We start from the raw sequence: 26,553 nt of genomic DNA, 5'->3' as shown, positions 1-26,553 counted from the left end.
AATAATTAATCCTTTTTTATGTATTTAACACTTTACTATATGATAAGGATATCCTTAAAAGTATATAATCTGGAATGTTTACTCGAAATCAATGAATATTTGAAACAGTCGCTGTAGTGAACTCGCTTTTGGATTATTTAGATTTGTAAAGCTTTAAATGGATTGCAATATGACTGAATAAGGTCTGATTATTTTAAACTGTTTTGTATATTTTACACAGTTACCCGTTTCGGACACATTTAATTAGTAAGATTAACTTAATTGATTTATTATCGTGGTTAACTACATTCTAAAATCGAGTTAGTAATTCTTCATGACTTGATAAAGCCAAAAATATTATATTTTTCGTGTCCATTGTGATCAGAATACTTTGACGTAATGAAATAAAAATAAAATCATTGTATATTTTGAATAATATTTATTTTATATAAACGTATAAAAAATATGATATACTAGTCTTTGATTCATGCCCTTTTCAAAAGGAAGGTCAGTCGAGTTTGTGTTCTTTTCTAATCTATCGAACGTACGCTGGGAGGCCGTAGGGGGCGGCGCGGACTAGAGGAGCAGCCGCACCGTAAGCGTAGGGAGCAGCATAGGGGGCAGCATATGGGCCGGGGAGAACGGGGGCAGCACCAGCGAAGTAGGGGGCAGCAGCGTAAGGAGCAGCGTAGGGAGCAGCAGCGTATGCAGCAGCAGCATAGGGGGCAGCCAATGGAGCCGCGAGTGGAGCTGCCGCAAACGGAGCTGCAACCACAGGGTTAAGAGCCCTGTTGACTACGCTGACCTGCGCTGCGTAAGGTGGGATGTTCTGGGGTACGGCGTGAGCGTAACCCACTGCCGCTGGAGCCACGAGGGGCGCCGCCGCGACCGCTGCTTGTACCGCAACCGCACTACATTCAGCTCCGATGGTGAAAGCCGCAGCGATCAGCACGATCTATAAGAAAAAAAACTGTTAGATGAAATTTCAAGTTTAAAAACACTATAGTAAAATTGACACCATGAGAGTTGAATACTTACAGATTTGAAAGAGAACATCTTGCTTGGTTTGGTAGTGGACCTTCCTTAACGAAAAGAGGATGTGTTGTGTGACTACCGAGAAAGAGTATCGGCTTTTTATACCATGTTAATTGTGATTCAGATATCGTGCGACAAAATCAACATTTGATGTATTGCGGCCGGTCATTTGGGATTCGCAAAGGCGTGCGTGGAGAAATGGAGCACATTGGGAAATTTTTTGGTTGTGAAACTTTTTTACTTAGATGTCGTGCAGTTCTGCTGCATTGCTATGCTTGTATTTTTAAATTTTTAGGTTGAACGGAGGTCTTGTTTCGTGAAGATAATACGTATTAGTTCCCAGCTCGAGCACCTACTTCTGATTGAAATTTATTGTCTTAGAATGCTGAATAATAAACGTTTGCATTGCAATTTTGCACATTCCTTATCCTTTGAACAAATCGATAAAGCCTAGCGTTTACATTCAATCGACTTAACATATGCACTATGAATATTAAAACTAAAAGCTTTCTGCATTGCCTGAGACTATTTTGGTATTAAATATCCAAAGGGCTAAAGTTCTATGATTTTTTTTTATTCAAAAACATATTACAACGACCTTCCCATTAATGTAAATAAAACAAACTACACTACGATAAAGACATTGTATAATGTAATACAGCAAGATATGGATCACTCTACTTTATCTAACGTGCTGAACCATGTTCCAAGATCGCCAACAGCATTTCATAAAACTCAGATTTCTCTAAGAACCCACCCTGACCCACTTTTGAAAATGTAGATTAATATTAGATTTCGCCTTACGTGTACTTATCTGTACTCTGCTTACGCTGCGTACACAATGGTCAACTAGTTTTCCCTTTGTTACATAATGTGCAGTGAAATTGGTGTGCACAGGGTTCAAATTAGAATGCTCGGTTTGTCAACGCGTCTGGGTCAAAAATCAAGCGCGAGCCAACGCGATGTCCTGCGCATTATTTAGCGACGCATGCGTTGTTCGTCCATTGTATTGCTCAACGAATTCAACTGTTAGTATAAAACGTGATGATGCCCTGGAGACCGCACAGTCCATCGGATTTTTCAGTGTATACACTTGTGAGCAGTCACATAACCCAAGCAAAATGATCGCCAAATTCGTTGTGAGTTTCAACATTTCTATTCATAGTTTACAAAGATAATATACAGGCCTTTTTTTTAGTGAGTCATTATTTGTAGAGCATTGCCAATACATCCCTATACGGAAGTGGTACTCAAGGCCTTTTTGGAATCAGTTCAAGATCATAGGATTGCGGCAGCATTAGTCTATATAAGCTTTGTTACTTCACTAAGCAATGTGTCTATAAAAGTAGAACTGGTAGAACATCGAGATTCTTGGACCCTTAATTTCTTACCCATATTTATAACCAATTTGTCATTCCAGATTGTCTTCGCCTTGGCCGTCGCCGCCGCCAACGCTGGGGTAGTAGCTCCCGCCGCTCTGGTTGCACCAGCGGTTGCTCCTGCGGCTTACGTCGCACCTTACGCCAGCTCATACTCCGCACATGCCGTGAACCATGCTGTAGCCGCCCCTGTCGTAGCCCCCGCTCCTGTAGTTGCTGCTTCCTACGCTGCTCCCTTCGCCGCCCCTTACGTCGCCGCTCCCGCCGCCCCCTTAGTGGCCCCTGCTTCCCCCGTCGTTGCGGCCAGATACCTCTCGGCCCCTTACTACCTATAAACGAATTTGGTGATATCATTGCCTAGTGACTTGCTCAGAAATGTACTTGCTTCCTAGTTTATATTTTATAAATGTGTTATGTAAATAATACAAGTCAGTAATTGTAAAGAACAACGTATTTTATTTTGACCTTGTTGCGAAACTTTAGTTTGCTACTTAGTACTCAATTCGAGTATATAAAGAATGAAGGAAAAGAGACACTTTCCATTGTAAAAGATAAGATTGAAACATTGTAGAAAGGCGATTGATTCGATCGATTGGCAAGAAGGAACACGTGGCGTAACATCATTAAATATTTTTGACGCGTCCTTAACCAAATAATGCGTAGCGATTGATTGTAACTATACTTGACAGGAATCTTAATTGAATAGACGCGAAGTTACGTATTGATACGTATATTTTAGGTAAGCCTGTAGTAGATATGGACCTTGATAAAGTATTAAGCTTGTACGAAGTAACGCAAATAGGCACTTCTATGGCTTCTTTCCTACAATAAGCTAAGCTTTGATATGTCTTGTTTATAAGTTTACGTCCAAACTGGTCTGATTGTATTGAAATCCTATGAATATCTACTACAACTTAGGTATAACTTTCAAACACATATTGACATTCAAGGCTGTCGTTATACAAAAATGTATTAGAAATAATTCAAAGAAAAGCGATACAGGTTGAAAAGAATGTGCCATATTGAATTATACGTCGGTTCTTGGAAAAACGAAGACAATGCCGATTTGTGAACGGATTTATTTTTACTTTACGGTTTCGCAAGAACGTTTGAAAAGCTTGCAATATCTTACAATGAAAATTTTGCAGTGCATCAGAATTCGTATGACTCAATTCATATAAGAACTGATGATTATTCAAAATGTAGTCATTCAGCCCGAAAGATGACTTTTGTAATGATTTGTCAATCACTTTGAACACTTGATTTTAGGGATCGTTTACCATGTATTGCTAAGCAAAAGTAACCTTCGTGCTAGTGTGATTATGAACATTCGATCCCTTCGTATACAACGTGAGTCATCGAGGAGTACCTACTTATAAAAATATTTAGTTTATAGTCAACGTTAATGCAAAAAAATCTAAATTCAAATCACTGAATTCATTCGGGAGTTGTGATGCCACAGACAGACACACAGACAGACACGCAGACAGACAGACAGGCACGTCAAACTTATAACACACCTCTTTTTGCGTCGGGGGTTAAAAACTCACATATAGATATTATTATTATTATTATCAGCCCATATTGTCCCACACATATAGATAGACAATAGAAAATTGTGTAACTACCTCAATAGTCGAGACTCACTTATAATAATCTTTTCTACATTACGAATTAAAGTTAATATCTATATATTACAGCAGTTGCCAGGTTTGCAAAATAAGTGGGGTTAAGGTGTGTTAGTACTTTTACGATATCTTAAGATTTTTAATTAATTACTTCACAGAACATAATAAACAGACTTAGACATAGATGAAATACCTCACTATCGAACCAGACCTAGTATTTGTTGGAATTCTACGTCTATATACACTAATAAGTCACGGGTAATTGGTATTACATACGAGACACAGTAGACACACGGTAAATATCTCATATCTACTCGTACTAAATTAATCGAAAATAAAATACTTACTTCAGTCATAGAATATTAAAGATTTATCGTTATTTTTAAATAACTAGCCCGAATATACCGTAATTAAGGTGATATATGTATGTAGAAATCAAAGGAGAGGACTCTTTAAACCAACAGTTAGTAACTTCCATGGACTAAGATGTTATTTTGTGTTTCTTTTCTTAAGACTTTTACCATTTAAATAGTTATGTAAGCTTCATAACGTAACCATTAAGCTATATTTTTGATGATGTTCATTATCTCGAACATATTTTATTCATACACTTATAATATACTAGCTGACCCGCGCAACTTCGCTTGCGTCACATAAGAGAGAATGAGTCAACATTTTCCCCGTTTTTGTAACATTTTTTACTGGTACTCTGCTCCTATTGGTCGTAGCGTGATGATATATAGCCTATAACCTTCCTCGATAAATGGGCTATCTAACACTGAAAGAATTTTTCAAATCAGACCGGTAGTTCCTGAGATTAGCACGTTCAAACAAACAAACAAACAAACTCTTCAGCTTTATAATATTAGTATAGATGAATATCGAAATACACAAAAAGGAATAAGTTTCTTCCAATCTAAACTTTTCAGCCAATCCATCGGAGTCTTAAATAAATGTAAGCTTTTTTAAAACAAATACTTGCCACAGTTTTCTTCAAGCGATAAGTTATAAACATGATATAAGCAAACTTAATACGAGTAGGCGCTTGCCCAGTTCCATTCACACCTGCGAGAGAACTAGACTGTTATCAGTCCTTATTATCAGTAGCAGACAGCTTGAACACGCTCACTATGTTAATACAACACTTATATTTTATTAGCTATGCTCTTATACGGCCGATACATAATATTAATATTTTATCAAATTATAAAAGACATTTTAAATTTAGGCCAATTAGTCGACATTCAAAGGCGAAAGGCTTCGTTCTGAGAATTTATTGAGAGCCTCAAAGATGAAAAACTGTTGGTGATTGATCTAAATATGAATAGGAGTCAAGGTATTTGATGTATTGATGCCGATTCTGTAATAAAACGATTACAAAAATATAATATCGATCCTTTATATAATTACTCTCTTATTCATAAACACACTATCAACATATTTTAGTTAAAAAGCTGCTATAATATGTTTTCTCTTTTTCATTTCGCTAAGGCGTGAAAGAAACAAAAGACTTTATAATCCTTTCATAACTTCATATATTTTTATGAATAAGAGGGTAAATCTTTACTTTGTATTTATTTATAGAAATGTTATTAGGGGTGTTAGTGTAAATATAGTTAACATTTTTTTTATTTGGGACTCTAAAACTAGGTATACATGTCGATGTCTGGCCAGTCCGAAAAAATATGTTTATAAGTAACTACTCGACGAATTTGAATTTACAACTATCACAGCTTAATACGGAACTTATTCGAAATACTAGTACTGTTTAGTAAAGTTATTGATAGTTGCCAGTCTTATACCTGTGCTCCTACACCTAAATACGACAGTAACTAGAGTTATTACGTACACTTTGTTTTTATATCAAGGTAGACTAGATCACGAGTATGTTAGATATTGTATGTTACCTATTAAGTCTTGTTATTACAGTGCTGCACTGTCGTACAAGTGCAGTTAGTACCAGCATTTAGGTATACTTCAATAACGCTCTACTTAATCGTAAACATTACTTACTAGAATTTGAAGTTAAGTTAAATGTTTATTACAAGCTAGCTTTCTGCCCGCGGCCTTGCGCGCATTTATTTACTCCCATTTCGGTGAGAAATTTCCAAAAATCCTCTTTTAGTGCTCTTCTACATTTCCTAAAGAATCTTTACAATTTCCGCTGTGTGTTGTCCGTCAGTCAGTCATATTGTTTGATGATTGATAAAAAATCCCAGTAGATGTGATTCCGTCGAAAATATTAGCTTCACATTGCGTCTTACTGACAGAAGTGCCACTTACTGCATTCAATAGACTTTCAAACCATACAGGAACTCATTGAAATATTAAAATTTTCATACATAAATCCAAATCTATCCAGCAGGTTAGCATGAGTATGCAATATGTTCTAAGACATAGTGGTTTCCGTCTTTTAAGAGAATATCTAAAGTGGAAGACAGGCGGATTTACCAAGAATTAGACGGTTGAACTGCTTCCATTTTGTCAGGTGTAAATTACAATATAAGTAACCTTTTACCTCTAAACCAACAAATCAGTCACGGTACCAATAATTCCACTAAGTATATTACAGGAGTTTTTGTCCTCTCAAGGACAATCTTTGTCTCTGCTTATATCCACAACTTTAGTCATTACCTCAAGGTCCTGAAACAAATCATAAACAATCACTAGTAAATTGACAATAATATTTTTCCGTGATTCTAATTTCCTACTTGGAGTTGTATAAATATAGAATGACAACTTGATAGAGAGCCTTGGCATGCTCGATTTTTCTTGACAATAATTTAAAAATTCTGTGTATTTGCAAAATAAAAAAACCACATCAAACTTGCCAGTGTCAGATAAATAAATAAATATTAATATCAGTGGATAACTCACGCACATATCCAATTTCAAACTAAGCAGAGCTTGTATTATGTTAACCAAATAACTGATAAACATACTTCTAAATACATACTTATACAGATAAATTTACAGCCAAACTTAGAACGAATACTCATGCTCATCACACAAATATTTGTCCCAGGTACATTGGGCAAACGTGCACTTTATTAAGCCTGCGGGTCACAGTTTTTTCATTTCTGAGTTTTATATATCTTCGCCAACCTTTTGCACGAGACTCCCTACAAAATTGTTAGTCTATAGGTACTTGTTGACTTCTTTACCTGTCTCTACATACATATATATGGGTCAAGCCTATCCTTGGGCTCTATTAATAAACAACAATAGATATTGTTTTTTATCCCTAAAATAAACGTTAAGCCTCTTATTTGTGTACTGTGTTCATAAAAAAGAAATTACGCAATCCTGACAGGCTTTATGAAAAAATTGTAGGTGTTGAATGTTTGTTTACTTAATAAACTAGACCTAATTAAAGGTAGCTAGACGTTTTAAAATTGTCTTAATTAAAATATTAAGGCCGATCGCGAATACAAATAAGTCGTTTGCGATTAATGAGGTCGTTATTATTATTTATTTTTAATATTTACTAGCTGACCCGCGCAACTTCGCTTGCGTCACCTAAGAGAATGGGTCAAAATTTTCCCCGTTTTTGTAACATTTTTCGTTGTTACTCCGCTCCTAATGACCGGAGCGTGATGTTATATAGCCTATAAGCCTTCCTCGATAAATGGGCTACCTAACACTGAAAGATTTTTTCAAATCGGACCAGTAGTTCCTGAGATTAGCGCGTTCAAACAAACAAACAATCAAACAAACAAACAAACAAACTCTTCAGCTTTATTATATTATTATATTATATTATATTATATATTATATTATTAAGTATAGATTCAAAGCTTGTTGGGGTCTATACCTATATATCTCTGTGGCGCAGTTTTTAAGGCACCACGGTCGTGGGTTCGATTCCCACGTGAAACAATTATGTGTGCGATCCAAAAATAATTGTTTTGGGTCTGGTTGTGCTTAGTGTCCATTGTTTGTATGTTTGTAAAAGTCCTCGCGACACAAGAGCAACCCTAAGTACGGGAGATGTATTAAAAAAAAATTAAAAAACACTACTATATCTATTTGGTAGATGAAGTGATATGAAAGTTGTCACATTTAGTAACAATGCTATCGGATTGGTACTAATCTTAAACCAGAAAATCTGAAAGTTTGGCCTTTGCGTTTTTTATACAAATACGACATTTAAACTCACTTTTTTGACAGCTGATTGAATACTGAACTTTGCAAAGAAAATCATATTATTTCTTTAGTTTCCACAAAATTTGACGACGTAACCCAGTTTTTCATAAGAGCTTTGTTATATTAGTTATGATATTCAAAACACGCACTTAGTATACTGCGCACATCGAATTAACCTAACGAGTAGGTGAACGTAATATTTTCATAATTTTACTCCTACTAGTACTTTTTATAAACGTCCTTGCTGTTACCTTTATATCATATTCTTAGTATTTATTTATAAACTAAAATTAGATGAATGTACACAAAGGGAAATAGAGCTAAAAATAATTTTGATTCTCAATATTTCTCGAGACAAGTGCGTGGTAACATTTTTAATTAAGAATCGTGCAAAGGGAGTTTTTATAATTAACTAGACTATTTTAATGCCACGAGATAAATAAATAATCGCCTACTCAAAGTTAAATAACTCTTATGAACTAAAGGCATACTAACCGCCTTAATTACTCTAATAAAATATTTCAAAAAGGGCCTAAGTATTAATAGAACTCACACATAAAAGCCCTTTATGATCTAAACAACATGCAACACAAAGAAATAAATTAATCTTCATAAAGAAAGTACACACTACCTTTGATTTTTTTTTAAACCACAATTGGACTAACAAGTTAGTTCGTATAATTATCATTGAATGTCACTCAGTTGAGTGTTAAGTGATTCAATAAGTCATAACAGACACAAGGCTGGGACACCATTCTGCTATGGACTTAATAGCTAGATATAAAGAATGAACCAGAATGCGTATGAAACTATTAATCTTTTACTTTGTAAACGTTTGAAGTTTTATATCTGTGCCTCGATTCTCTACTACTATCGACAACCGGCTAGCTATCGAAATTTTGTCATTTAGAATGTACTGCCAAAATGTTTCCTACGACACCCGTCAGAGGCGCTGATCAGATTTTCATACAAAATTTCTCGATGACAGGTCGGTTGTCGGTAGTCGATAGTAGTAGAGCTGTCTTTAAGAAGCAAGGAAATCTGACCAATTTTTTTGTTTGTATTTGAGTTTGTATGCAATGTGACTAAATATAATACGTTTGTGGCCCGTTTAACGACCATTAAAAAAGTACTTAGACTGTGGTTTTTCTTACATTCGCTATCACATTATGTGTCGGATAGATTACCTGACACTTATTAATACTAATCTACAAACTGTAAACTAGTACTTCGTATCTCAGGTGAATTTTTACTAGGATCTGCTTTACTATCACTTTTAAGTCACGTTGCATAGTTGTCGTAATACAGAATAGAGCAAAGGATTACGTCAATAAGTACGAGATTCAAAAAAGTCTCTTATTACATTAAATATTCATATTTAAGTTCATGTAAAGAATATAAGATCTCAATTAATTAAAAATATAAAAATGCACGAAACAAGAGTGCCTATAATTTGGACCTTAGGATTATTGCTCTACATTAGAAAAACTAATATGTGATAGCAAAATAAACCTCCTTACTAAGCGTTATTTTTCGTCATAGAAAAACCTATAGATAATATATTATGTATCTTCAGATCTGCGCTTGAATCTAATATCGATATAAAACCGTGACATTTATTTCAATTATAGGAATATTTTCTCAGCATCTCTTCAGTCTCGTGTTCAGGCCGTGTTTCAATCGATTGTTATCCACGCCACCGGCCACGTGACTCGGAGAAAAACCGTGCTCGCAAGAAAATGAGTTTTCTACCAAAATTTACCTAAATTTACAACGTTAAATTACGCAACAAACACGAATGGAGTGCTTTTTGCGTAATCAGTATTTGTTCTTTAGTAATTTAATTTGAAATTAATATAAAAATGTAGAAGAAGATTATTATCTTCCAAATACTTCGAAATATATTATTGTGTCCTTGGTTGAAAAAACTGTAATTTCCGTGATACCGCCCAAACATACGCCCCCGCTTACATGAATAAAAATCTCATTAAAAAGAATAGGCCAACATTATGTTATGCTACTTTGAAACATGCATTAGTTAATATATTAATTTCTATAATGATTGTATTAGAGATCAAAGAAGGGTTTTATCTTTTATTAGCTGACCTGCGCAACTTCGCTTGCGTCACATAAAATAGAATGGGTCAAAATTTTCCCCGTTTTTGTAACATTTTTTATTGCTCCTATTGGTCGTAGCGTGATGATATATTCTAGCCTATAACCTTCCTCGATAAGTGGGTTATCTAACACTGAAATAATTTTTCAAATCGGACCAGTAGTTCCTGAGATTAACCCGTACAAACAAACAAACAAACAAACTCTTCAGCTTTATAATATTAGTATAGATAAATATAATTCGGGATTATTTCTTAAGTGTCCGAATAATTTTATCTTCTTAGAGGTTTCATTCTAAACGCTTCTGTATACGACAGATCAAGTATTGAATAAACATTTAGCACTATCATTTCTATAGCTTGAAAATATCAATTTATGTTAGTTACACAAATGTCTACGCCATACACGTTTTTTACGATAAAGGGCCAGTTAAGTATCACTATTTTAGTCTTCCATTCAATTAAAAGCGTGACTACAAACACAACATAAATTAACTTTAATATGTAATTAAACATAATAACAGTTGTTCGACAAGATTGATGATTGGCGAAAAAATAATAAAGTTTTAAATAAACGTGGTTTAAAACCGAATTTCAATAATAATAATTACATTTAAAACAAAAACTTTATTTAGTTCCTTGTTTATTTTAAAGTATTTGAGGCCGGTTAAATTATCATAAATGTTCTAAACTGTTATTAGTTAATTGGTAGGCCTTACTACACTGAACTCGCGATGTTTATGACTTCCTATAATTTAAGTAGGTATGTAAATACGTATTATGTTGTGCTAATTAAATAATTGTAATAACTAATTTATTCCGGAAGGTTTACGAGTATACGTCATAGTTTTTCTTTATTGTATATTACCATTTCCTAGTAAACGGTGAAAAAAATATGTCCTTGGAAATAAAACAAGTCATCGTGTTTGCCATGCATACTTTAGTATAACGCTAGAAGCTTTGATAGCAATGATTTAGTTCTTTTTAGTATGTGATATTAATAGAGCATGTGGTGCAATTATCTACTCTACGGTACTGTCGAGTATCAAAAATTTGACATTTAAAATGTACTACCAAAATAGTCTTTACGGAGCCCCGTAGAGGCGCTAAACAAAATTTTGTGAAAAATTTTCAATAGCAATAGTAGTCGATAACTATAAAAAATCGAGCTACGGATCTAGTTTTTTTCTCAAAATCAGTGATTCTACGTTAAACTTTTCCCCTTTCGATATACATCAGGAACTATCAGTATCTACACTTCGGCCTAGTAAGAGACTTTATAACATACAGATGATTAAAAAAAATTTAATGCTGACCAAAAATTAAGTCAAAACATTGGAATAATCCTTCACTCTGTAAATAGCTGATGTTTTTTATCCACAGTATTCAAGCTAGTCGCCAAACATACTAGCCGGCTTTGCGGAAAATATTCAATTAATCCTTTCTCAATTTAACTAGCAATTTGAACAAGTAACTACAGCTTAAGTCACTTATATCCGCCTCAAACACATTAGCAGTTAACATAACGTGTAATTGACACTATCTAACCCGCTCGAGATAATTAAGTGTTGCCGTGTGTTTGTGATATAACATGATAACAAGTCAGCTGACCGACCAGGCGTACCTTCGAACAGTGTCATTGAGAGTGCCCTGCCCTCCTTAGCGACAAGCATCGGCTAGGCAATTTTCATGTATGGACAAATAAATTTTAGTCAACCTATATTAACTAAGTTTATACTACGCGTGAAAAGTTTTGATACTTCATTAATTAATAGAGATATAATTCAACATTTTAAAATCAAAAACCAAAATCAAATCATTTATTAATTTAGGTCAAATGCTGACACTTATGATAGTCAATGATACAGAGTGTAAATTTACCGAATTTTTTTAAATTCCGATAGCGAAAAAAATACCTGTAGTTTTTATCTGTACTAGGTTTGAATTGGTTGGCTAGACGCAGCAAGCGACCGAGGGGATTGGACGTTTAGGGGAGAGGGTTTTGCTCAGCAGTGGGACGCAGAAAGAGGGTAAAAAAACGGTATGAATTAAAGTTACCCCTTCAAAAATACTTAATTAGATAAGTTTGTCGTTAGATAGGTTTTCACTATAAGCCCAATATTGAAAGCCCTAAAGTTTCCTACCTGTAAAATTCTGCACCCAGTAACAGTCGCTTAAAATACTTTTCTATGGAAATGTCAAATATATTGAGATGAGAAAGTCATACAATGTCAAGCAAATATATTCTATTTTTTCTCGATAATAATTCTCCATTCTAAACCGTATCTCCATAAACCTGCCCTCAGGGTGACAGCTACCTTCAAGATTCTCAGAAAAGTGATACTTGTGACAAATTGTTATACTTTGAACTTATCACAAATAACGGTAACTTGGCGAGTAACTTCAAATACATTTAAAACACATAATATCACACCTGTTATACCCGAATGTGTAGGCAGAGATGACATGTATGAAATACACCCGCGTTTTGCTTATAACATGATTAGTCGTAAGTTATATGAGGCGAACTAATTGCCGTGTCCTTAGCACCAAACGCTTGAGCCAAACAAATGAGAATAATCCAATATAGTCCAATCAGTCCTTGTCCAACCTGGGAATTGAATCTGGGACCTAGTGATCAGCAGTAGCTTATATGTACCTACAACCAACTGCACACAGTGGCAATCATTAAAAACATTCGAATGTAAGGTGTTTAATTTATAAAAGCTTCAAGTATCAAAACAGTTTCCTCTGTTATTAGAGTATGAACATAACGTGTGTTTAGAATTAAAAATACATCTAACTGAACTACCAAGTGTTCAAAGTACCGTTAGTATGAAATATTATGTACCTAATAATCACTTTTATTTTTAAATCTACTATTTACGAGGTTTAAAAGGAAACCATACTTTTTATCTATTTACCTAAGAAGATGAGATAATAAAATAGGTATGAGAAATATCCAGACTATTGAATACCTGCTGGCTTACCCTAAATACAGCTCAAATTAGTATTCCATCTTGGATTCGAGCTAATGTGTAATCGTACTTTTAATTTCCAAACTAACGCACGATCAAAGGCTGGTTTTTAAGTGAGACTAATTAGATAGACAGATTTGATATTATCATTTTAAACTAGTGAATGATCATGAGCTAGTGTTATTGATAGAATGATTTTACATTAGCTTAAATTTAATACGATTGTATTCGAATTAGAGTTTTGGGAGTAAACCACACGGCACTAAACTCCTTGACAGTAAATATTTTAAAAGTAAATAACCCAAAACTTGCCTAAACATCTTTCAAATAACTTCATCAGATCTCCTACATCGCGTCATGTTGTGAGTTCTAAATCCTTATACATTTTTAAAGATTCCTTAAAATAAAGTATCCGTCTATATTTAGAAGATAAGCCGGCTGATAATACCGGTTATCTCTGAGCTTTACATAAATCCTCTTTTGTTTATCCTTCATTCACCCTTCTCGATCTTTCTATGTTCCTTCATTTAAATAGCTTTTTTTATTTCATTCAATAGCAGTCAGAAATATAGTTTTTGGGGTTTAATATTCTGTTTACTTGTTTTTATACAAGCTTCCAGATGACTTAAAAGCTAGCTGACTTCGCTTGCGTCACATAAAAGAGAATGGGTCATAATATTCACTGTTTTGTAACATTTTTTCTGGTACTCTGCTCCTATTGGTCGTAGCGTGGTGATATAATATGGCCTTTCTCGATGAATGGGCTATCTAACACTAAAATATTTTTTCAAATCGGACCAGTAGTTCCTGAGATTAGCGCGTTCAAACAAACAAACAAACAAACTTTTCAGCTTTATGAATTAGTATAAATTAAATACGCGCTTATGAATTGCGAATTGCAAAATAATATGACTACTTTACAAAAACATACAAAATGAAGACCTGACAATCAGCACCTGACAATCAGCATATCATTCTATGAAGAAGAAAAAGGAATTCGAGAATTGTTCTTTGCATTAACTTACACACAAATCTTCTACGTTTCAATACAATTTGATGATCTATAACAATAATAAGACAAGTTTTTGTCTGCTAGTTAGATTGATATATTACATTAATTACATATTAATTGAAATGCTAAATATTTACATATTACAACCATAGCCGACAAAGTCCGAACTATGAATAAGAATGAGGTGTAATTAAAATTTATTACTAGCACAATTTAATAATAACATAAACTCTATAACAATTTGTAGTCATTTTCTATATAATTACATATGTATTAAGAAGTATATAGGTATATATCAGCTATTTGTTTACGATAGTACAAGCTCTACTAAGTTTGGAATCAAATGATCGTGTGTGTGTTATCCAATAATATTTATTTATCTATTTATATTCTATTACAAAATTGTGGATCGATCGAGACAGTTATATCAAAAGAAATCATTTTATATCAGCATTCATTTCAGATACAATTTCATAGCATATTGTATTACCAATTCTTTGTATTATGTCTCCGAATGTATAGCTATGCGCATATTATATTTGTTAGACTGAAAATGACGAAATAGTTCACCATTATTGCTAAGATTAGAATAGTAAAACCTGATTATTGGTACAGCCCACTGTAGTTGATTCGAAAGGACTTATTGCGAAATTAGCACAACCAAATTCCTATAGGAGTCTAGTATACAAAGCTCATAAGTATAGCAGACTATAGGAGTGTGCCAAACATTTTACACTGTGTGCAAAAATAATTGATGAATGATAAAATAAATGTTTTTTAAAGAATATTGGATAGTTTTCTCTCGAGCCCTTCTTGCTATCGGTACTAAACAACCGTAGGCAACGAATGACCTAGGGCAGGCTATACGTATGGCTAGATTTGGTCGGACCATGTGCCTATGAGGTATAAAAGGCACACATAACGGTCCTTAGCCACATTCGTTCCTTCATCCTCCTTCTTCACTCACTTCGAGACACCCCAATCCACCCCTCAAAATGTACAAGCTGGTAAGTCACTTGACATCACATACACACACAAACACACACACGGCTTAGAACATATTCAATACATCTTCTGCCCAACTTGTTATTAATTAGATAATTTTGTTAAATCTCTAACCTAATTAAAGGTTTAACGTGACACTCACGAGTCTTTGTAATAGTTAGGTATTAGATAGATACCAAACGACGCGGCACCTTTATTTTCTGTCACAGTCAAGACAAATCACCCGTGACTCGGCATTTCTGTTGATAGTAAACAACTACTTTATTAAAATTTTGTAATAATAAACAAAAAAGTTCAATATTCTATTTTTCGCTCAGCCTGTTTAAATGTTCAAGTGTCCCAATGCTGAGCAGTTTCCAAATTCTATCGCCCTACCGGGTGCAGGTTCTGATCAGTCATATTGAATAGCGTCCAAGTCATCCCCGCATAATAAATTTAATTGACGAAGATATATCATAACAAGCTTTAACCCGAGACTTCGTCCGCCACCTGAATTTTCCCATGGCAATACGTCATTTTCCCGGAGTAAAAAGTAGCCTATGTCCTTTCTCTGGTATCAAAATATCTCCATACCAAATTTCATGCAAATTGGTTCAGTAGTTTAGGCATGATTGAGTAACAGACAGACAGGCAAAGTTACTTTCGCATTTATAATATTAGTATGGATAGCACAATTAGGTTTATTACTATTCCAGAATAATCTCGTTTTAAGCAAGCTTAGATAACAAATACTAAGTAGACAAACAGTAAGTTACTAACTTGGGTAACTTGATTCTCATCTCATATAAATATAGGTATCTTATTTATTCTGCATTTCATTAAAGTTCGATCGATAGCTGTTATTGTTTGTGTTACAACACTAGTAGTTATGGCAACAATATTATTTATTGATATTATGTGCCACGATTGTGTTATCATTTTCGCAATCACTTCTAACCCCCGGTTTCTGCGTTCAATAGCGTTTAAACTCATTTACAAAAAAACCGCTATTGGATAGATAAACTACCGCTAAATGTACCTCAGAAATCGGGGGCTATTCATTAAAATAATATTTAATATCCACATGAGGTAAAGCGGGAAGTCGAAGTAACGAAAATTATTCTAATATTAACAGTGGTAGTTAAATTGCTGCTAAAATGCTTAATATAATTACCATTTATACCTAAACTGCAATTTTCACAGTTATAAAAGTCAATACTGTTTAGACGCTAAGCTTTAAATGTGAACTACATTTAAATATTTTACAATCATGGTAATGTTATGATCCTTTATGAGAACATTTAATAAAAAAAATAGAAGATATTGACTTTTTTCCGCGACTTTCTCAGGGTATAGAATATTATTACATTCTTTATTCCAAGTTATAAACTTACTTATGTAACTAATTTTTTAAAAATTGTGTTGGTTCTGACGAGCTTATGTAACAAAAATGGATCCAAATACCCTAACTTTCGCATTTATAATATTAGTTATATATTAAATTCATTGTTAAGTGTTCATTTCGCAGGATTATTTATCAATCCTACTAAGGTCAAATTACTTCGCGCAAAAATAAACTCGCTAAATAACTCAACAATCGGAATTAGATCAATGTTATTTTAATGACAGAAGTGTTTTAATCTATTATTGTATCAAGTAAACGCGACAAATTCAATGAATCACGGCTATATATTTATTTTCAGTTAGTTTTTTGCACGTGACATTCTCTGCCGCGGCAACGACCCGCCGAGGTCGACGCAGTTGCCACCCGGTACTGAATCTGTTACGCTTTTTACTTGACAAATAAATCAGAGCAAATACACGCAAAAACTTAGTATAAAACACTCAAATTCCGAAGCCAATATTGGTCTAATAGCTGGTTAATTAATCTGTCCTATTACAATCTCGCTGACGAGCATGAGTGTCCTCTCAATTTGATGGGATGAGACCATTGTCCACCACACAGAACAATCGCGAAGCGGCATACATACAACCGATATAAAAAATCGATTTTTATAAATTTGACATGCAAATTTTATTGCTGTTTTAAAACCAAGTGTGAGATTATTTCTAACCCGCGGTTTCTGAGGTACATTTAGCGGTAGTTTATCTAGTCAATAGCGTTTAAGCTCATATAAAAATGACAGTTTGAATAGATGAACTACCGCTAATTAATGTACCTTAGTTTAGTTTTGTAATAACAACTTTGTTTTGAAACCAATCATCCTAAAGCGGACACAATTGATGAACTTATATCTATATCATTATTATATTAGTATTTTGGTCACACTTCAAAAAATATAGTGCAGATTTTTTTAATTCCTGTCTACCAAGGTTGTGGAGTGTATGTCCGTTTTATATCACTTATATCTCATTAAACATTTTATAGACGTCCCATAAAACCTGTCTCAAATAAATTAATAAATATTTCCTTGCACAAAAAATTTAAACAAAGTGTATAAATCCTGATAGTGAACGTAGTGTTGTAAAAATGAGCGCTGAGCGTCGAGCGTTAAGCGCTGAGTCGACGCTTTTGAGCGTTTTAGACTTGAGCGTTAAACGCTTGAGCGCTTAAGGCTTGCGAGCGTTGAGAGTTTAGACTTTCAAGCTCGAGTTATGCGCTCAAGCGTTCAAGCGTTGTAATGTTTAAATTCATAATTCTATGAAGTCACAGTAATGTTATTCCTTTCATGGACTTGTTGTTGGATCACATGCAACATTTTCGAATTGTAAATAAATTAAACAAATCCGTAAATGATGTATCATTACGAAAAAAATCTCACAGAAATAGCTACTATTTTAGATCCACGTTTTAATAATAATAATTTTATGAATAAAAGCAATGCGATACTATTAAGAAAATTAAAACAAATGTATCAAAATAAATATTGATAGATGAAGATAGGATAGAAAATCAAGAACCTGAAATTCAGACCAGAAATTAATTATTTTCTTCAATGTATAAACAACAATCCAACAACACAGATGTCATGTTGTGGTGAAAAAATAAGCAATCTACATTGCCAAACTTAACTAACCTGGCATTCGAAACTTTATCTGTTCCAAGCACGAGTGTGCCAAGCGAAGTGGCATTTTCAAAAGCTGGCCTTATCATAACTAAAAGAAGGAACAAACATAGTAACAAAAATATACGGACCAGTATGGGTCTTTCCTCATGGTATTGTTTAAGTATTTTTCTATTATAATATAGAGAATATCACAAAAAATTATATTATTTTAATTATACTATTTTTCTTACATTTTACCTAGCTATATAATCTAAGCGCGCGCTCAAACCCGAGCTATAACGCTCAAGCCACTGCTTGAGCGTCGAGCGCTTCAGTCGAGTCGCGACTTGAGCATTAGCAATCTGCTAAAGCGTCGACTCAAGCGTTTAAGCGCCGACTCGAGCTTTTTTACAACACTAAGTGAACGTCATATATTATGTCATAAGTTTTACTTTTTATTAACATGACGAACAGAAAACTTGTTGTAGAAATGTGATTATGATTTTTTCTCTTGATTTAGGGGACTAGAGTACCATATTACTACAATTAACTACTAAACTCTCTTGCCCGCAATTATTACAAAAAAAAACTACTCAAGACTAGTGCCTGCCCGCGATTCTGTTCACGTAGACTATAGTTATTTGGCTTATTATTCACATACTACACGTTCCAACTGGATTTTCGTGATAAAACCTATCCTATGTCCTTCTTTGGTTCTTGTATTTAATACGAATCAATTCAGAGGTTTAGACTTAAAGGAGAAACAGATAGACAGAGTTTCTTTCGCATTTGTTGTTTTATTAACTTAATCACAAAAAAGTTTGTATTATCATAATAATTACAAACTTTTTTGTGGGACTATGTTCATATCTATGGTTATAATTCTTATCGGTGATAATATCATTTTTAATAATACGTTAGTTCAAAGATTTAAATAGCGTAACAAATGTTTAATGCCCGTATCATTGATTTATGATCTCTCCGCCAATTTTATACGTAGTAATTATAATAATCGTGTCTATAATATCGTATTAACAAACAGTTTGAGATATCTTAATGTTATTTGACATCACGCATTATGGTTTGAAGTTAAACTCAGTAATTAACTTTTTATGCCTATATTTTATTTATTATTTTGAATGGAGACTGGAAAATTAAAGCCATCGAAGAACTACAATATGTTGTAGTTCGTTATACGATAGGTAGTAGGTAAATTAAAGCAATCCCTTCATAAGTGCAAACTCTAGGTCAAATACGTTGAAAGAAAATTCATAAATTCTTAACTATTACAGAAAAATGGTTAGAGAAGAGAAACAGCTATATTAAAATAATGCCAGACCGCGACTTCTCCTCCGACTCCTCGTATTACATAATCTAATTTATTTAAACTATCTGTATACCACATTTTATCAAAATCCGTCTCGTGGTTTTGGCGTGTTTGAATAACAAACACCCAAACCTTCATTTATCATATTCGTATTAGTATATTAGTAACATTATGTTCCGGCTATAGGAAGTTACAGTAATTGGTCCGAATCTAAAACGAAATTAAGCGCATGCAAAACGCACGATCCAGTGATTGCAACATTGTATTATATTTCCTTGAAAGAATAAATCTTCTAAAATAATTTACGACACGGTTCGACAATTAAATAAAATTGTTTCCTGCAATTGGTCAGAGGAACCGGTGCCTGAGTACTGAATAATATTGATGTCAAGAACTAAGCGGCATTGCTAACGTAATTATTGTAAGCTATTACTTGCTCTAGATATCATCGATATGTCCTCCTACTCGCTATTACCTTCAAAGGTGCGAGACAAAAATATCTTTGGTATAGAATACAAATTTATTATTCTGAGAGGGTAACTTAATAACATAACAAAATTTTGTATCAAAATTGTCCCATATTTTAGGGCCAAAATGGCGACAGTTAATAAGCTGATCTGCGGTTTGGCCTAACTATCATCAAAATCCAGTTTAGTGTTTTGGCTTTATTGAGCAACATACAGCTAAACTTTTCCTTTCATGATGTAAGTACAAATAAATAAACTCTTTTTATCACTTATTCAATTCGGTAAGTACCTAACTCACTAAAATATAACGCATAAAAAAATACACAGTTTATGATCGCCAAGTGATTTTCTAGTCTCAGTCACTTAAATATAATTGCATATAAACGATACTATTCACGGAACCACATATTATATTACAAGATATCAGTATCATTTACCAGTATATCAGTTTCATTGCTATTAGCAAAAGCTTTTAGTTAAGCTATAGATATTATGCAATTTTAAACTGGTTTCCTTATAGGCCTTGTAGAAAATGTGTGGTTTATTTAAATGAGCGGTACTAAAACTAACTAAAAATAATTTCGTTTCTTCATCACTAGCTTCTGCTCGCGACTTTGTTTACCTGAAAAGATTTCCCGGGATAAAAAGCTTTTTGTTAATTCAAGTTATAAAATAAACTATTTCTGTACCGAATTTCATAAAAATTCGTTCAGTAGTTTTGGCGTAATTCAGTAACAAAATTCTATTATACACTTAAACGTTCAAACTTTCGCAGTTATGTTTTAGTTAGATATAAATATAATATAGATATATATGTCTTTATTATTTGTGTTAATTGAATCTTTAGAGACTTACTTAACATGTACTCATAATAGGAGGTACGTATTTAATTGATTAACAATTATTTATAGGCTTGACAAGGTCAGAGCGTAGTGACGACAAACTATGTATAACTTGGTGTTACTACCTCTATAAACGTTTAATATAAGTACCTTTAGGGACAAATACATTAACAACATAATATTGTATTAACAAATATTTTAGTATATTGGGTGCAAAGCCGATCATATTATTAAAGATTTGCATTTTCGCCCCGAAAATTCTCTTTACATAAACATATATTTGGTGCTCTGTAGTTTCACTATTTCTATCCCGTACTACAAAGCCAGAAATTTATAAAAAATAGGAAGCTCCCTAATTTTACTCTTAATTTTTTAACAGCATAATCTAGAACAGAAGCTGCGTTTAGTCACACTATTATTACCCTTATTAGCAGCAGTCTAATTGCGTGGCAAAACGCAAACATTATAACTAGATACAAACAATAATAAGCTTTACGAAAACCTTATTTACGATACAGACATAACATCTAAAATAACTATTGTTCAAAATTAACAACATTACTCAAATGTAAACTTATTAATAACTTACATAAGATAACAATGATTTTCCACAATTAGTAATTCGTTCAACGATTGTTACATTCAAGACGTTTTGTTTGCCCACAATAGCCCACACTCGGTGACATGGTGAGAGGCAACGTGATCGCTTGAGAAAGGCTTCTCGATACAAATGTTTACCCGATTGTGAGACTATCTGTCGGTATATTGTCTTGTAGTGTGTCTTTGTGTAAGAAATAATGTAATTGTTTAATGTTACGTTTTATTAAGCGCTGTTGTTTTATAACGTAATGGTTATTGTTTTTGTTAAAGGACGATTATGACGTTTTGAATTATTGGTTTATAAACAATTTGAAGGACAGGAAAGGTTTTAATCTTTAAAAAAAACACACAGAAAACGAACCATATTTTACTTTGAGACAAAGTTCAGTTAGGTGAAATTCGTAACTTTAACATAAACCTATGATCATCTCTAAATGATTGAGTATTTCTCTAATAATCAATTTCTTAGTTGAGAAAACATCAAACGAACCAACAAAAGTCACTATTTATATAAAATAGTTTGCATAAATCAAAAGACCATAAAAATGTGAGAATACGAGTATTTTAAATGGTTTAGAAGTAGTATCTTTTACATTTCCGTACCCAAGAAAAACGGAACTCTCGCTAAGATCATGTCGCGTCTGTCTATATGTCTGTTACGAGCATTTCTCGGAAACGGTACGAAGGAGGAAATTGAAAATGAACATACCCAACATGTTGGTGACGAGTAGTGACTTAAATATGAAAATATTTTTCATATTCCAAGCAGTTTAAGTTAGTTGCGCAACCACCAAAATGAAGCAATTTTAAGAAAATCTCAAACATTAGTCATCAGATCTGAATCAAATTTAAATAGCACCACATAAAAAGCACCTTCTGTAAATCAAACTAGAATCATCAAAATCAGTTCATACATTAAAAAGTTATAACTATAATTAAAATATTAATACGGTTAATGATGACGAGTACCTTTAAATGTTAAGTCTCGGTATATAATATATTAGTCTAGCTTATAAATGAATATACTTAATATGCGTTATAACTTAACATTGGTTCATTCGTAACAAGACATAACTTACGTTAATTAAATAATAAAGTGCTTCACATGTGTGGATATTAAAATTTATCAAGAAACTTCAGTCAAATAAAACTAACATTATAAGACAGAAATTCAACAAAGAAAATATAAATATATAATAGACGACCTTCATTTGACTTTGTAAGTTCATTCTCATACAATAGAGCGTAAATTGCACTTACAGTGTGACAGTCATGATTGCATGCACTTTTATAGATCTGTGTACAGATTAAAAATAAAAAACATAATAAATGTCAAATAAGATAAAAAAGTTCCATTGCGAAGGTTGCGCTATAAATTAATTTTAGTTCATAATATATACTGATTCATTTCAATGAACCCGTAATGTTTTTCAAAATGAGCAATACAATCAGGTTATTTTTTAAGAGATTAATTACTACTTAATGTTTTAAGGAACAAATTTAACAATAAACAATACAGCTTTTGTCGTCTTGGTTTGTTCCATGCGTCCATGCATCGCATGCATTTATGTATATGCATCTTGTGCATCATATACATAGATAATTTCGCCATTGTGTAGTTCTACTAAATGGACCAAAATATTGAAGTGGAAGGGTGATATCGTATTTGATGACATCCTTTAATGCTGCGAATCTTAGTAGCTTTCTATCTGTTATATAATTCACCGTTTTACTATTTGATTTTCAGGTCGTATTCACCGCCCTCCTGGCCGTCGCCGCCGCCGCCCCCGGCTTCATCGGTGCACCCCTCGCTGCGCCTTACGCGGCCCCCATCGCCGCCGGCTGGGGACACGGCGTGGTCTCCGCGCCCCTCATCAGCACCGGCGTCGTCAAGACCGCTGTACCTGTCGCCACCTCTTATGCTAACACCGTCAAGGTACGAGACAATTTCAACTATTTAAAATATATTTTTCATTGCGGGGCAAAATTTGAACAACGCAGTTAGGTACAATTATGAAAAGAACATTATTAGGAAATGTTCTCAAAACTGGAATTGCGACGCAAATCTCAAGATTGATCACTATTGTAGTACAAAATAAAATTAAAGCAAGGAGATGTCGAACATATTTTCAGTGTGTACTGACCAGACGCGTTGATGTCTTTTTAATTGAGGTGACCTATACATAAAAATGTTGTAGTAATTCTTCTCCAGCATATTTTTTTATGCTAGGTCTTTGTGTCCAAATACTGGGCAAAACATTATAAAAAATACATGAAATGATATCTTTGTCTAACACTCATTCGGTATGTCCAGCTCGCATCTCCTGCCGTTGTAGCTGCGCACGCGCCGATCGTCGCCGCTCACGCTCCCCTCGTTGCCGCCCCCGCCTACGCCCACGCCTGGTGAGCGACCAGCCTCGGGCCACTACCACTCAGGCCGTTACGCTAGGCCATAACACCCAGGCCAGCCCGGATAGTGCAACAGTCAACATCTTTCTTTATTTATTATTAAATAGTAATAAGGCAATTAGAAATGGATTGGAGCAAAAATCTAGCTCACACTGAGTTGGAACCTTGTGCCATGTTTGGAATCAATAAAATGCAATAAATTCGTATTATTTTTGTTCATATTTTAACTTTTCTTTAATAAGACCTTTGAAATTAATCTCATCATTCGTAATGACAGTTTCGTGAGCAATTATAGTAAGGTGTTGTCAACAACGCGTTGGTATTATGTTCCACGCGGAAGCCGATGACAAAAATGACATTAACTGATCCATATTTATATACACTAAGTAGCTACATAGGTTTTCTTGCACATAATGTAATCAGGTGCCAAAAACAACTCTAATGCAAAATAAAAGGGAAAACCAATTTAATTATCTACATTTCAAACTTATTTCCACAAAATAAACTATCAATAAAATATTTCAACGAATGTGAATAACATTTATCAATCAACACGAGCAAGTCTCTAACGTTTTTATCGATAGCGGAACTAATAGTAACAAACAAACAGTAGGTAAGACTGTCAACCGATCAGTTATCGAGACCGGAGCGACGGACAAAGGAGCCGGCGGCGCAGGCGCAGGCGTCCGGATCAAACCGGTTCATTGTTTTCGAACAGATTTAATACACGTAATTAGTCCATATTGAAAAGGTCGGTTAAGCTTTATGATAAGGCGCGGTCTATAATTGATCTCTGGTGACTGTCACGGGATGGAACTGCCACTCATTCAAATCTCGATGGGTATATGAGTACCTTTACTACAAAACCTAAACTGCAAAGATGTAGCAGTGACCTTGATTGAGCCTATATGTGAAGAAATGATAGTCAACATACTTGTAATATTTCGTTGTAGGTAATTTACATTACATTTTCTAAGAAAATATTACGGAAGTGTTCAAGTAGTATTATGATCATTATATGATCACTTGGCAAACAAGATTCGTAAAGAACTACATTAAAACGATTCAGTTTTACATTGACTAAAAATGATTTTACTTACAGCAACTGATTTCAAAGGACCGTTAGGTCATGGAGCTTTTAAATTTAATAAATCATGGACCTATTAAGCTTAAAAGGGGACATGTTAATTTGAGACTATATTATTGTATGAACTTTACTATATTACTTATTTAAGTTGCCAGCGTCTAGGAACACTGGCAGCAACAAATTGCCACTATCTTACCGGGTTCTCGTTGATGGAACACTTTGGGTAAGTAGTTGAATACGTGTGGAGCAGTAGATACAATGGTCACCATGTATGGTGCAGATTCCGCATGCCACATCATGCGTAATGCCATTCTGTTGACACCCTTGATACATATATTGCTAGAGCTGTTTTGGTGTGTCAATGAATAATTATACTGTGTTTTGATAATTGACAAATCAGAAGTCACATTGCCAATTCAGGATACTAGTTATGAGCAGTTAATCGACTTTAATTTTATTATGCTTTATGTTTAAATCGACATCTATTTAGATTTTTTGAGATTGTTGATTATTAAAGACTATTTTCATCATCACAGAACTCGCAAGTGTATAATGTCATAATAAAGCATGTATATGAAATATCTTTTCGTAGAACTCTGACATAAGACGCATTTAACGCACGAATTACATAGACCACTCTTAACTTCTTACATAGAGCACACTCGCCACCAATCAATAATAGCATTAATTCTTATTCAATTTACAGTCGGTAGCAGCAGCTCTATACAAATATCAATAAAGCCTACGCCCATTGGTCAGAATAAGCATGAAAGCGTTCAAGGTCGAGTAAACCTTAACATTTTGTTTGTCGAGCAGTGCACCGCAAAAAATAAACTACAACTTTTTACGACATTTACACCGCCCTGTATACTTATAGTATCTCATTCCATGTTAACATTTAATACATTATTTTTTACATTTTTTTTACTCTACTCTGACATTTTATACAGAGTATGAATGCCCACATGAGTAACATAAGTTTAAGGATGTTTATGGTGTTAGACCATTTTCCATGTTCGCAAAAATCGAGATTTTTTAATAAAGGAGAATGGGCACTTCTGGGCGGTCGGCGGCCATTAATGAAAGTAGTGTCAAATTAAAGTAATGATAACTAGGAACAAGTTTTACTAAGAACGTTTCGCTGCAATCCTTTTAGGGAACAATATATTTACATGTAAATATAATAGAATTTCATAGAACATAATAACGTTTATTTCGTGTCTGTAATGCATTTAACGTTGTGTAATTACGTTACATCTTCTTATAACGATTGCAATGCCATCAACATAACAACCGTAACAATATGAATAGACAAAAAGCAGCATTCCAACGTATCACCGGCGATCAGCCTTTTTTCGACGATTTTCCTAATCTGTCAGAAGATGATGATGATGTAGGTATGAAGTGAAGTAAGCTCGTAGTTAGTATGCTATCTATCTATTTATTATATGGTTAACCTAGTGTCAAAGTTGTTCAAGCCACCCGAAAGGCCTTTGACACGGCTTAACGACTGTTATCTTACTTGACAACAACCGGGACCGACTTTTTACGTGCCCTC

At 33.9% G+C, this 26,553-nt stretch overlaps 3 protein-coding genes across 3 annotated transcripts; 2 read left to right on the top strand and 1 right to left on the bottom strand.

The window, feature by feature from the left end:
* Positions 1–404: 404 nt before the first annotated feature.
* LOC142978286 (uncharacterized) lies at positions 405–1,138 on the bottom strand. Its single transcript, XM_076122660.1, has 2 exons — positions 1,018–1,138; positions 405–934 (listed from the first exon to the last, which is right to left on the bottom strand). Exons 1-2 carry the CDS (start codon positions 1,033–1,035, stop codon positions 515–517), a joined length of 438 nt encoding a protein of 145 aa, XP_075978775.1. The 5' UTR covers positions 1,036–1,138; the 3' UTR covers positions 405–514.
* An 893-nt stretch (positions 1,139–2,031) lies between these two features.
* LOC142978284 (uncharacterized) lies at positions 2,032–2,851 on the top strand. The gene is made up of 2 exons (XM_076122659.1): positions 2,032–2,153; positions 2,435–2,851. The coding sequence occupies exons 1-2, from the start codon at positions 2,136–2,138 to the stop codon at positions 2,726–2,728; spliced, it is 312 nt and encodes a 103-aa protein (XP_075978774.1). The 5' UTR covers positions 2,032–2,135; the 3' UTR covers positions 2,729–2,851.
* A 12,293-nt stretch (positions 2,852–15,144) lies between these two features.
* LOC142978289 (uncharacterized) lies at positions 15,145–24,127 on the top strand. The gene is made up of 3 exons (XM_076122665.1): positions 15,145–15,278; positions 23,247–23,435; positions 23,814–24,127. Exons 1-3 carry the CDS (start codon positions 15,267–15,269, stop codon positions 23,904–23,906), a joined length of 294 nt encoding a protein of 97 aa, XP_075978780.1. The 5' UTR covers positions 15,145–15,266; the 3' UTR covers positions 23,907–24,127.
* Positions 24,128–26,553: the final 2,426 nt, after the last annotated feature.

This window comes from Anticarsia gemmatalis, chromosome 14 (assembly GCF_050436995.1).
Source record: "Anticarsia gemmatalis isolate Benzon Research Colony breed Stoneville strain chromosome 14, ilAntGemm2 primary, whole genome shotgun sequence".
Taxonomy (NCBI): Eukaryota; Metazoa; Arthropoda; class Insecta; order Lepidoptera; family Erebidae; genus Anticarsia; species Anticarsia gemmatalis.
Note: the sequence above shows the minus strand (reverse complement) of the source record. Positions and strands in the feature narration are given on the sequence as shown.

Bases quoted from the DNA above. Each gene is read 5' to 3' on its own strand.
- LOC142978289 (XM_076122665.1), top strand. The intron at 23,436-23,813 runs GTACGAGACAAT...CGGTATGTCCAG, and splicing joins CTTATGCTAACACCGTCAAG to CTCGCATCTCCTGCCGTTGT.